This window comes from Strigops habroptila, chromosome 4 (genome assembly GCF_004027225.2).
Source record: "Strigops habroptila isolate Jane chromosome 4, bStrHab1.2.pri, whole genome shotgun sequence".
Classification (NCBI taxonomy): Eukaryota; Metazoa; Chordata; class Aves; order Psittaciformes; family Psittacidae; genus Strigops; species Strigops habroptila.
The window spans coordinates 17179875-17192838 of NC_046358.1; the positions used below are offsets into that span (position 1 = coordinate 17179875).

Consider the following 12964-nt stretch of genomic DNA (forward strand, 5'->3'; position numbering starts at 1 on the left):
AATATTATTTTAATCTATTTATCTGTTGTAGAAAGATGTTTTTGTCTGATGGCAAGTTTCTAAAAAAGTTTAAATTTCAGGAGATTTGGTCCTTTTTCCTGGCATCAGCAGAAATAGGTATGCATTTTCAAAGGCAGTTCCTATTTCACTCATGTAAAAGTAACCCAGTTTTTACTGAGTGACTCCATATCTGTGCATACGACCAGTTATTTGCTTGCTTAACTTTTCAATCCTGAAAGCAATGTACCCCCATTAAACAAACATGAAACTTTTAAAGTAGAGAATTAGATGCCACCTACTAAAGATCTGCTCCAATTTGTTCAGCAATGTAAAAATTCTATCTTGCCTGTAACCAAGATGCCAGTTACTAGCCATTTAGATATAAGGATTCCTGATTAATGAAAGTGATAAAGACAGTTACTGGATAGGGGATCCAAAATGCTATTTTCTTTCATAAACAATGTGTTCAGAGGAAATTGGCTTCTCTGGGACCTCTCTTGACTTTTGCACATCATCTTGAAGCTTCGCCTTTGGGCCCAACACCTTTCCTACAATCTAATTACAGTCTGAGATTCACAGATCATACACACAGACTTTCAGGATAACCAGGAGGTTCTGAGAAATCAATTCCATATTCAACCACAGTGACACTTTTGCTAGAGCAGTAGAGAAAACAGCAACAACATGAATGCTGCATTAGGACTTATTTAAAGAACTTCAAAAGCTGCAGAAAAGAGGAATCAGCCTCAGCTTTAGGTCAGCCCCACACCAAAGGCAACTGCCTCAATTAAAATTTAGTGCACAGCAATATCGCAGTTCGGAGCATCTATTTGGTCAATTATGTTTGCCAAAGATATAAACCTTTGTTATAAAAAAACTAAAACAAAACAAAACCAAACCAACCAAACAGCAAACTAGCAAACATGGTACATCCTAAGACAGAGATGAGCACTAAGATGCTCATGAAGATGAAAATGAAAACAAGATGAAAAATCAGTGAACAAAATTGGGATACACATTTTTTAACTTTTGTAAGGGGTGGGAAAAGGTATTTCCCTTTTTACTACAATCAGTCTGCAAATAACATATAGTTACTGTTAATATCATGCAGCTACACCTGCAGAAAGAGCAGGTGTACTTCTAGTTCAGCTGAAGTGCACATTTAATTTCCAGCATGTTGCATTGCACTTCATTGCTGAAGTCTACAGGAAAGAAAACATCCTGAAATGCAAAGCATTGCCTATGCACATGAGCCGGCAAGTGCACCTCTTTTGCCTCTAAGTTTAGGACACCAGTGAAAGACCTAATTAAGACTTCTTGGAATTCAGACCCGCCTGTACATCAGTAGTCAGTGGAGAAATGGTACTTGTGAAAACTCATTGCACCCTCCCACAAAGCACACGAGCATGCTGTTTATTTCCCCACAGGAAACAGGGCAAAGCTCGATCTGTAGACAGCAACCCCAGCAAATGCCTGGGTGTTGCCTATGGCTCAGTCCTCCTGGAAAAGTTTGGGCAGATCCCGCAGGTCTGTTTATCATGTCCTCACAGACTGTCCCACGAAAGGATACCAGTCCAGCCATGTGGCCTAGATTGACCCACAGTACTCAGGACTAACACTCAGCTCTGCTTTAGGCCTCGAGACCTGATTTGGTCCCAAGATCTAGTTATTTTGTGCACATGTGTTTCAGCTCAAAGTTCCTGAAATACCCAAGGAGTTGTGCTGCAGGTCCACATTTTCAATGGGTGGCTTCTTAGGAATTTGCCTCACTTTCCCTCCTGAGTAGTTGGTACCTCTGAAATGGGCCAAGTACACACTAAACCTTTCCCATTTTTAATGTGGGATTATTTCTTTTTTTCATGTTGTATTCTCTTACTGCCAGATCCGGGCTGCTTACAAAATTCTGGGGGCTCTTGTTTTTCTTAGGTTGGTTGTTGTTTTCGGGTGGAGTTTTTTGTTTGTTGGTTGTTTTTATTGTTGTTGTTGGGGTTTTTTTTCCGAAGAAAAGAAGGCTATCATATAACAAACCATGTTTCAAGTAATGAAGTATTATTTATAATTAGTTTTCTAATTTAGAGAAAGTAAATATATGTACTGCTGTAGACTTGGCATGATTCAGCACTTGGGAACACACTTTAATATTCCTGTTTTTTAAGACACTTCTGATTTATGGTCAGCCTATTCCTCTAAGAAACCCTGTACCTTCAACAGTGAGAATAAACTCTTGGCACCCACTTGCAAGACAAGACTCAAAATAGAGGGCACCTTAATCACTTATTTCAGTCCTCCTTGTTAAAGTAAAGTATTTAAGATCCTAATTATACAGAACATAAGCACATTCTTAACTGCTTTAAAATATTAGGACGGTTGTAAGCATATGCATAAAGGTGATCACGTGTTTTGCTGAATTTATGGATAAATGAAGTAGAAGATATATAATGGATAAATTGGCTTTATTACCCATCAGATCAGACTGCTTCAGGTCACTTGTATGCAAAAATTGAGGCACCAGCACTTACCTATTTCATTACAGCACTGCAAAAATTGACATTTAAAGACATTAAAAACTTGGAATTAAAATCCTTATAACGTTGTTGTTTATTTTGACCTATTGTGTGTGTCCAGGTGAAACTAATCTGGAAATGACTACAGCCTTGTCAGCCTGTCTCAAATATTAAAGTGTTATCTCATAAGCATTGGCTTTATACTTTAATATTGCTTAAAAATGAGCTTTTCCATCTTAATTTAAATAACAGTTGCTAAAAGAGTTCTTTGGATATTTCTGTCCCTGCTGTAATGAGATGCCTGCCCTTGATACAGCCTCCAATTATCATGAGATCTTGTATCAGAAAAAGTAGCCAGTTCTTCAGAGATTATTTCGACACATTTGCCATTAACAGCTGCAGTATTCCTAACATCTCCTTCATGTAGCTATCACTCTGTATCCCAGATGTGGTGCTGCAGCAGAGTGTTTGCCTGTGTACAGGTGAGGACGGAAAACCTTTGGTGCACATGCTTGCCAAAAGATGTGACTGTGCTGGGGTGACTCTGCAGACACACAGAGTTATATCAGCTCGATGCTTTTCTGTGCCATTCAGGACATGAATTATGTCTTATTTTTCAGCAGTGCTGAATTTATTAACTGCAGCTGATTTACTGTTGGTAGCTTTAAAGACATTGAAGGGTTTAGTAACTGCAGCCAGTAAAAAGCAAATGTATGGGGCAGCCTTGTCAGACTGGAAACCTTCTTGCTCCCAGGCCATGGGGCTTTTGTGCTTCTCTTGTCTCAGGGTTTTTTTTCTGTGCAAATATCAGTCCATTTCTCAGGTGTGCATCTGGGTGCCACTGGATGACCCTCAAGGCCTCAGGCACTAGGGCACAGCCTCTGGCCATGGGGCCAGGCAGAAGCCTCTTGCTGCCAGTGCTGGCAGCGCTTTGTCTTCCAAACACAGCCTGTGTGGCCATACCTCACCCCACTGAAGCACCCTTCAGATGCACACTGCAAAGCCGTAAATGTAGAAGTTATAGATCTGAAAGACATCCCCAACTTTCTGCTGCCTGTGCTGTGTCAGTCACTGGCTGTACGACCTAACAGCCCAAAATTCCTCACCTGGCAGCCTCAGCAGCACAGTTGTGCAAAGAAGGGCTGCAGACAACCCAAGCCACCAGAGTTTGTACTGATTTTTTTCTGCTGAGCCTGGCCTCTTACACACTTCTCCCAAAAGCATTTGGGGGCATCTATAGAGGAATTGCTGCAGAGACAGGCTCCATTTATGGCTTGCAATCAGCAAGGGAGTTTTGCCATTTACATACCTTATCCCCCCTCCCAACTTGGAGGTAACAAGGCTGATGCAGGGAGGATGCTTACATCCACCAAAGACAGTATTTTGCATGCCAGGGAGGTGGGGAGTCCCTCAGCCCGTACAGGTCCTGACACAGAGCAGCTCTGCTCAAAAATGCTTTTAATCCCAAGATCATTGGCAGGCCAAAGGGCTAGAACCTGAGCAAATCCTAAAAGTTGCTTTACGTCTGCCACCACTGCACAAGTGTTCACCTGTATTCAGGCCTGCCATGTCCCTCTCCCTCTCTGAGGAACATGCACCAAGGCCTTGGCTGGGACAGGAGGTGAAAGCCTGCAGCAAGCAGACCTGGCTAGCACAGTGTTTCTGTGTGGGGAAACAGGGCAGAGACAGCTGCATTTTGATCTGCATGGAGCCAAAAACTGTATTTCTGCATAGATTTTAAACCAGATTTTATGCATCTCCAATGCAGAGCTCCTCTTGTTGGGAGCTTAGGTCACCGAATACACCCTATCAAGACTTCTTCTACAGCAACTTGAAAAATCGGAGTTTGGACCTTGGCCTTTACAGTGCCCATGGTTTTGAGCAGTACATTGCCATGGACACATAGGGAGGCGGAGCTCTTGCTAAAGCAATACATGGAAAGGGGCGGAAAGGCCACGAAGAGCAGCTGAGCCAGTTGCCTTGGGCAACCTGCTGCATTTGGTTGTGCTCTGACATCCCCAAAAAGCATCAGTGCCAAACCCAAGCAGTGCAGACATTCATGTCCATACCCACTTCTCTCCACTCAGGTGAACCACCGGACTCTCGAACTGCCTGAAAACCATCAAAAACCTCTTTCATGTTGAGGTGTAAAGCTGCTGGTAACTCACCCTCTCCAGTAACTGGAGAGAAACAAGAAACTGAGATTTACAGGTGAATTCATATCAGTACAAACACAGGGTTATGCTCGGAGCACCTCACTGCAGTCCCTTGCTGGCAGGGTGTGGGTGGGTTAGTTCATGGTGAGTGCATGTGGGTACACAGCACATGTTTTCGAACTCAACCTCTACAAATTATGTGGATTAGAAAGGCTTAAAAAAACCGTCTTTACTAAAAGCACTGAGCCTAGAGTCTGTCCTTGTCACTGAGCAGCAGGAGCCAGGATCACTCATGGTCTTGTGCACTACATCTACATCCATCAGAGCATGAAACACTCCTGGGATTTGGTATTTCGCTGTTCCTCAACTCATCTGCCTCATCCAAGCAGCTCTAGTCCCTCCTTCCCACCTTGCCTCACTGGCATGTACCATATAGGTGCCATTATGTCCCATATAGGTGCCCACTGAGGCCCCCCAGCGGATCCCAACCATCCCCTGGCTGCTGTTCCAGAAGGGTTCTCATAGGCCATATTTGCCATCTCATTATGTCCCCATAGACACATCCCAGTTATTAATGCCATCTCCTGTGGCACTGGCCACCTCTCCTTTGGACCCCACCTGCAACCTGTCTTTGAAGACAGCTGGGAACAGGCCAGGATTGCCAGGGATGTCCTGACTGCTGTGACCAGTCTGAAGGCAAAGAGCATTATGGCATGAATATCAGCAGGCAAGGCTCACCGGCAGCTCTCAATCTCAGCTACATGGACACAGGAGCTGCCTGTAAATCACCCTATCGATACCCACCAATGCACAAAGCTGCATACAACTTCCCAGATCCTGACATGGGAATTAGAATTTGCATGAGTTCCTGCCCTTTTTCCCCTCTTTTTTCCCCTAAACACATGGAGGTGCAGTCCATTCTTCCATTTTGCCATTTCTCTAAAGGAAACTATATGTATTTATCTTGGGGAATGCCTAGTAGCCTGTGTAATATTTTTGGAAATAGTTATTTTCAAGGAATTTTAATCACTGTTGTTGTATAAAAATAAACAACAGAATCTGTGACCAGATGGTGTGTTGGATGACATGGGGCTCTCTTCACCAATGTGCAACTGCTCACCAGCCTTTCAGGACTGCTTCAGTCTCCAGTCCTTGCAAGAGCTTCCTGCAAGCACCTCTCACCCTGAACCAGGGTGAAGGAGAGAAACTCTCCACTTGAGGGAGAGAAACATTTTCAGCAAAATCCTGTGGCCAAGTATAAAAGCAAGAGAAACTGCTTTGACCCTGCCCAGAAGCTACTGGTGTCGATCTTTGTAGCTCTGCAGGAGGAGCAGACATGAGATCTGCAGCTCCTTATTGCCCTGACTTTGCTTGAGAAATCTCTGTCTGAGCTTTCCACTCATGGTGGGAATTTTTTTTATGCAGTTCCAATCATTGCCGATTTCGGTTGATTCGAAGAATGGAGAGTGAAACCCATTGCTTTTCATCATTCAGAAATGACTCACAAGGTTTTGACACAAAGCCAGTTTGGCTCAAATCTGGGCCCATGGCCAGCTTGAAAATATTCCTGAACCTTTCAACAATCCCTGGCTGGTTTTCAAATTTAAAACAAAAGCCAAGATCAGGGAAAGTTTGCAAATTTTAGGTTGAATAAGAAAACTTCTGTACAACTTATGATAAATTCCCACCATTTATTTTCATGCTGGGAGAATCTCTCAGTCTCCAAACCCTGCTCTTGCCTCAGAGAGCATAACCATGTTTTTTCACAATAAAGACTTGTCTGAGAGGTATGGAGGAAGGTATGGGATGTGTTGGGAAACTACCTGGAAAACATACTGCCCAGTTCACTCTTGTTTGGATGCATTCTTCCTTGTCTAAAGTGCCCCCAAGTGCCCCATTGTATAGGGAGTGTTATAAGTTTATGGCAGTTTATGGCAGCATTGTAAGCTGCTGGAGTTAGGTATCTCCCGCTGGGTCCATTCCTACAGCTTAGGAACACAGGAATCCCCCTCTGAGCACAGGAATTAAAGAGTTTTCTGAAATACGTGACAGTTTTAGATACTCAGCAATGTGACAAATCTCTTCTTCAGCAGCTTAAGAATATTTAGTCACACAGAGAGAACAGGGAAATTATTTACTTCCCCCAGTGAAGGGAGTGGGAGCTGTAGCTGTCTAGGTAATATGGAACAGAAATACAGGTGCTACAGCTGCAAACAGAAAAGGAGACTGCGTGTGCAGGACTGCACTGGTTGGGATGCTTCTCGGTCTGCCATGGTCAGCTGGACACACACGCAACCAATAACAGTTACTTTATTAAACAGAAAGAAAAAAATAGGAAATGTTTAAAATATATTACTACTCTTACGATATTGTTAATTTGACAGTCTGTCAATCCACAGCTAGTAAAAAACCAAAAAAGGTCTGTATTGCTCATTTCATCTTCACCTTACCACAGTTTGACACATGCAAACAAACATATCTAAAGTGCCTTTGCAGAGGATTCCAAAAGCCAAAAATTATTTTCTTTACATCTCCTTTTCCTTTCCTTTTCTCTTTTCCTTTCCTTTTTTCTTTTCTTTTCCATTCTGCATTCCGTAAGCCTGAATCGACCAATCATGGGAAGCCTGAAGAAGTCTTCATTAAATGTAAGCAGTATCACATTCATTCCACTTAATGGGGATTTACACGATTTCAGAGACCACCCCTCTTTGTTCTGTATGCTAAGCTTCAGCATGGCCGTATTTTTATCCATCAGTGAACAATGAGACTCACAAGATCCTTTCCCCTTTCTTCATGTCATTACACTGTTGAAGCAACCCTATATGGAGACTCCAATCCTGCCCCTCCTCACACACACGCCTCCTGCACCTAGAACAGCCCCACATTATGAGCCATCTGCCTGTCTCTCCAGTAAAAAGTCACGTTTCACAACCTACCACTCATATCAGTGAATGAGCAGCACAGTAGCAGATCAGCCTCCTGCCCAAAGCTACAAAACAGCAGAACATTTCCCACATCAGCCAGTGAGCATTAGATCCCATTTTACTACTGAACTCAGCAGCATCAAGCAGGCAGAAAAGCACCGGGGAAATATCCATGTTGAGAGCACACACAAGCACAGACACTCAGGCCCTGAAAAAACATACAGATGGGCATAAGTGGAATAATACACGTCGTCACACAGACTGTGTTGTTTCTGGCCAGCTACTCTGTGTGCTGATTGACTGGAGGGGATTAGAAAGGACTCAGCCCAAAAACGCAGTTCCTAATGCTCCTGCAGCTATTGCATAACGGAGACTGATTCCTGTCCCAAGCCCTGACCCTCAACTTACTCAAGTTTAATTCTGTCAGGCTGTATAATGGAAACATGTACTTCCCTGTGAAGAGGAATCTAGGTGGGATCCACCAGCTTCCCCATGGCTGGGTTATTGGGTTATTTGGGTTCTCTGATTGGAAGCAATGGGAAAGAAAGCAGGGAAGTGTCACCAAGAAGGAAATAGAGTCATTTTTCCCCAAAGATTTCTACCAGGAGCTACTGGAAGCTGAAGCCTTCTGGGGTTCATTATAGATATACACTTGCTGTTAACACACCCACTAAAGAAAGGAACAAGAAACCAAGCAAAAGCAAATATATCCCAACAGTAAACTGAAAATCAATGAACCTGCAGACTCTAGCTAAACTAAATGCACTGTAAGTCAAATACACCTAAAAAAGGAGGAGGAGGAAAACGCACCAACCAAAAAGTCCATGATTGAACGGACGTGTCTCAAAAGCATGCAGAAAATATACAAACACTTCAGAGTAGGCACTCCATTAGAAGCTACATGTTGAAATAACATAAGGGGCCATGCAGGAGTTCCAGGTGTATGGGAAATAGCTGAGGTAACTCCTTTGATATCTGTCACTCGAGATTTGTACAGTTGTACGACAAACGAGGACAGAGACCCATCAAGTCAGGTGAATCAAATGCCCTCTTAACAACTGACCGAAACCTGGATGTCCTGTGCCTAACAAACTGCAAAGAGCTTCAGGGAACTTGGCTGGATCCTGCGTCCCCCCTCCCCCACATCAGCAAAACTGATTATTTGCGAAGGCCGCAATTGCTTGTTATTTTCTGTTGTCCTACGTCCACTCACTAACTCCTTAGTAATGTTTCCAAGCAGCCAAACTGGGAGAAGAACCGGGAAAGGGACAGGAACGAGACAACCAGGAGATGTTGCTGCTGCTGCCAGGGCCCCTTTGTTGAGCATCCCTGGGTACCCCTCGCCTTTTACCTGGGGATGCAGTCGCCATGGCAACGGGCGGGTGTTCCCTGGCGGAGCCGAAAACCAGCTGTTCCCGCTGCTGGGCCCCATCTCCGTCCCGCAGCGGAGCCCCAGCTGCATACTGGTCTGCCCCGTCCGCAGCCCAGTGCACCCCAGTGCCCGCCAGCAGCAGGTCCTGGGGGTCCGGCGGGGCTGACATGTTGCCTGCCAGGCGGCCGCTCGTCTCCGGCTCTCAGGCTGCGGCGGGAGTCACCGAAAAAGCTGCGGTGGCCGCCGAGGGCTGGACGGTGTTGCGGCCGCACTGGAGTCCGGCGGCTGCGGTGGCGCGGAGCCGCTGCTGCTGCTGCTTCTGGTGGTGCTCTATCTCCACTAGCGCTTATTACGCAGGTGAAAATGGCTTGTTAGTTGGAGCCTTCCAGCCCTTGCGTCACCCTGTGGCTGGCATATCACAGGGCAGGAATCTGCCAGCATGGCTGCTGCTCTCCCCTGTTTAGCTGCTTCAGCAGGGTAGGCATCGGCTTGTGTGTCCAAGGGAAGAAATGCCCCCTCCCAGGCAGGCACACGCCACCCTCTCCTCTCCCGCGGTCCCCCCCCCCGCAGCGCGCACCCCCCTCCTCTGCGTCCTCTCCCGAGCATCCCAGTGAGCGCCGCAGCCCGCCGCGGGAACGCGCCCGTTCCTCCTGCACCTCCAGGTTTGGCGGAGAGGGGAAAGACAACCCACAGCGAAGAGCAGCCTAAAAGCTCCCCGTTGCCTCCTCTCTCCGCCAGTCCCCCAATCCAGTGAAAGAAGCCGCTCTCTGCTCCTGAGCACCTGGATTTGTTTACCAGTTTGCAGCCACGCCGCAGAGATGATCGCAGCTTATTGCATCTAAATGACACTTGTCAAAATAAACTCACAGCAGGTGTCTGTGTGCCGCCTTTGTTTGTTTGTTTGCTTTTTCCTTTTTTTTTTTTTTTTGTGTGTGTGCTATTGTATTTGCTTGTTTACTGTCTCACAGAGCTAACGCGGGCTTACAGAGGCAATGTGAACTGTCAGGAATCCTTGCCATTAGTGATTAGTGGGAGCAGCAGTGGCATGAGGTACAGCAAAGGTGAAAGTACTGGGCAGGATCTGTGACACTCCTCAGGTGCCCCGGGAACCAGTATCCTTACTATCCTTAACAGAGGAGGAAACAGAGTCAGATAAATGGCATGGGATCGTTCTTGCACAGAGCTCTGGTACTGACAGGTTAAACTAAGGAATTTAATGTCTTGCAGAAGGACCTCTCTCTTGTGGTGTGATAAGTCAAGCTGCAAAGCGGAGAGCAAGTGCCTCATCCAGAAGACTTTACCCTATCTGGCTCTTTGCCTGTTGCAGCAACAGATCTCCAGCTGTGATCTTTATGTCACAGCACCCCTAGGCATGCTTCAGACCCTCTCCAGCTCCAACATGCTTATGCTTGGGTTTGAAAACTTAACACGTTTCTACTCACTGCAGGCAAGCGAGGAGGAAATTCAGGGTAAGCCTGCAATGAAAGATGAAAAGCTTCAGAAGTAGCCTCTGGCACTTCCATTTGTATTATGTTATTGGGGAATCATCACCCTTAGCCTCACTCCTGTCCAGGATCTGTTGCTGGAAGCTGTCCTGCTGCTGCTTGAGTGTATGCTGTTCAGTCCCAGCTCCCCACAGCCCTTCAGAGATGGGCTCCTCTGCATGGTGGGGCGGACCAAGGACAAGGGTGTCCTTTTGGAGGTCTTCAGCCAAAGGTGCCAGTGTGAGCAACATGCTCCAGGTTACCCACTGGAAGTGAAGTGACTGCTGTGAATTCAGATAAACTCTGATGTCTCAAGCTCTAAATAGCAAGGGTGATTTTAATGAATAAAACATTATTCTTTCTGGGGTTGCATGGTAAAATTCTTTTGTGGAGATGCTGTAGGCTAAGACAAGCAAGATTTGGCTTTTTAAAAGGGAAATCACATGACTGTTTCTACATTGTCATGATAAAACACTTCAGAAGTAGCTATAAACCAAGTGTATTGTCTTCTGTCTGCCCTGTAAGCTCTGATGTCTTGTGGACATCTTCTACAAACATGATTCATGACATACCGTCATCAACTGCACTTGTATGTGTGAGGTCCCATGGATTCTTGAGGCTCTGTCTACCCTGATAGCCATGCTTGAAAACTCATGGTGTAGGTCGGTGAATTAGTACTTTAGGCAGATCTCAATAGGCAGTGAGGACCTAACCACCAGTAACTTCTTTCTTGTTTTGAGTTTCCTAGTGTGATTAATTACTGGAAAACAATGACAACAAACCCACTTCTTCCTTTTCTATGCTTTGTGCCCTATCTCAAGATCAGCAATATTATATAGGTCATTTTACTTTCAGGGCAACATATGCGTTAATACTGCATGCAAGGCATTTCTAGCCCTTTTTCATGCAAGGGCTAGAAAAAGAAAACTACTTCAAACCACTTGGCTGAAATGTAGCTATCTGGAGGGTATCTCCAGAGAATCTCGTATTTAGCCACTGCTTTGTTAAAAAAAAATACAGAGGTAGGTGTCACGCACCATAGTCTATCAAATTCAGCTTTACTTGTTAGTTACTTCCAGGTAATCCATATTCCAAAGACATCTGAGTAAATAGAAAACTTATCTTTGATACCAGCTTCAAGTTTTTTGAATAGGGTACCTCTATGGAAAAACCTGCCTGAACCATGCAGCTCCGCTGAACCTGTCATGAATTCTGACTCTCCTGCAACTCACACATAAAGTATTTGTTAATTAGGCATTATTTAATGTCCTTGTGGAACAACACTGTAACTATGTGTCTCCAGTGTGCTCAACCTGCCTTATATGCACAGGCTCACTGGATTTTCTTTATTTGTTTATGCCAAGAGAGGCCAGTATTTGCTGCGGTTCAGTAGCTTATGATTTTAGTCATGTTTATATTGCCAAAATTCACACCTGAAGCTCACCTCATGAGCAAAGGAGATGAATTTACCTATTTCATGTTTTCTCCTTTGTAATATACTGCATCATGCTCTGTATATTGTCTGATTAAGATTCTGATGACTTCCAAGTTACTATTAATGTTGTTAATGCTATACAGTATGTTTTCAAAAATATGTCTTCCTGTCTTTGTTCAGACTCCTTGGTTTTCTTTTGTGTCCATCACTCTCTGGGGCAGCCCTATGGTACAATCTGAGTGAGTCAGTAATGCACTGAAGGGCTCAGGAGAAGGCCTGTGAGAGCGCTGAGCCCCTGACAGCTTTGCTGTGTGAGCAGTACACAATCACAAAGGTCTTCCGATAATGTAGTCTCATCAGAATGTGTGCACACACACTACGAATGATTCATTCCTACAGACCAGAAAGGTTATCATGATCTAAGGGCTGCTGGCATGAACACAGGCAGTGTTACTATAGTAAAAGACTTAGAGGAAAGAGTGTGTGCTCTGCTTATTGAAGAGAAATGGGAACAAGCAGGCATAAGTACATAAATAAAGCAAAAAAGTGTTTTATCGCTTCAGAGATCCCAATAGTGCTGCAACCCAGGGCTTTATTTCACCAGTTCCTGCACAGTCTCCAGGTGACCTGGAACAGTCTCATGCAATACAATCAGCCCTGTGATGAATTAAAAAAAAAAGTCAACAGGAACAACAGGACTAATACTCAGAAAGCTTAATCAATCCATTTTGCATGCTTGTACAGAAAACTTTGAACTTGGTACAACCTGGGCTGTCATGTATAAGGTTAAGTCACTAGAGATTTTACAGGCTTTTTTAAGATGCTGCAGGAAGATCAGGCTGGATGAAGATTTAATTAAACGTGTACTTAAGAGAGGTGTAATTTTAAGTAATACTCAGCACGAAGGAACAAAGATGATTTCTTTATGTTTTCAATACATTTACAAAAGCTCCTGGTAGCTTGTATTTTATTGTGTTGAAAACTGACTTGCGCAGGGCTTATCTAACTCTGCTCATTGGTATTTCATTCTTTTGGTCTTCCCTTTGGACATTACAAGTCTTTGAATGCATGAAGTCTGAAAACATATAC

At 44.5% G+C, this 12964-nt stretch overlaps 1 protein-coding gene across 1 annotated transcript in view; it reads right to left on the minus strand.

Moving 5' to 3' along the window:
* RTN1 (reticulon 1) overlaps positions 1-9635 on the minus strand; it is a 124827-nt gene extending 115192 nt beyond the window's left edge. The window contains exon 1 of the mRNA XM_030484596.1: positions 8936-9635. Coding sequence (XP_030340456.1) covers positions 8936-9125 — 190 coding nt within the window. The 5' untranslated portion in view covers positions 9126-9635. The remainder of the gene's footprint in view (positions 1-8935) is intronic.
* Positions 9636-12964: the final 3329 nt, after the last annotated feature.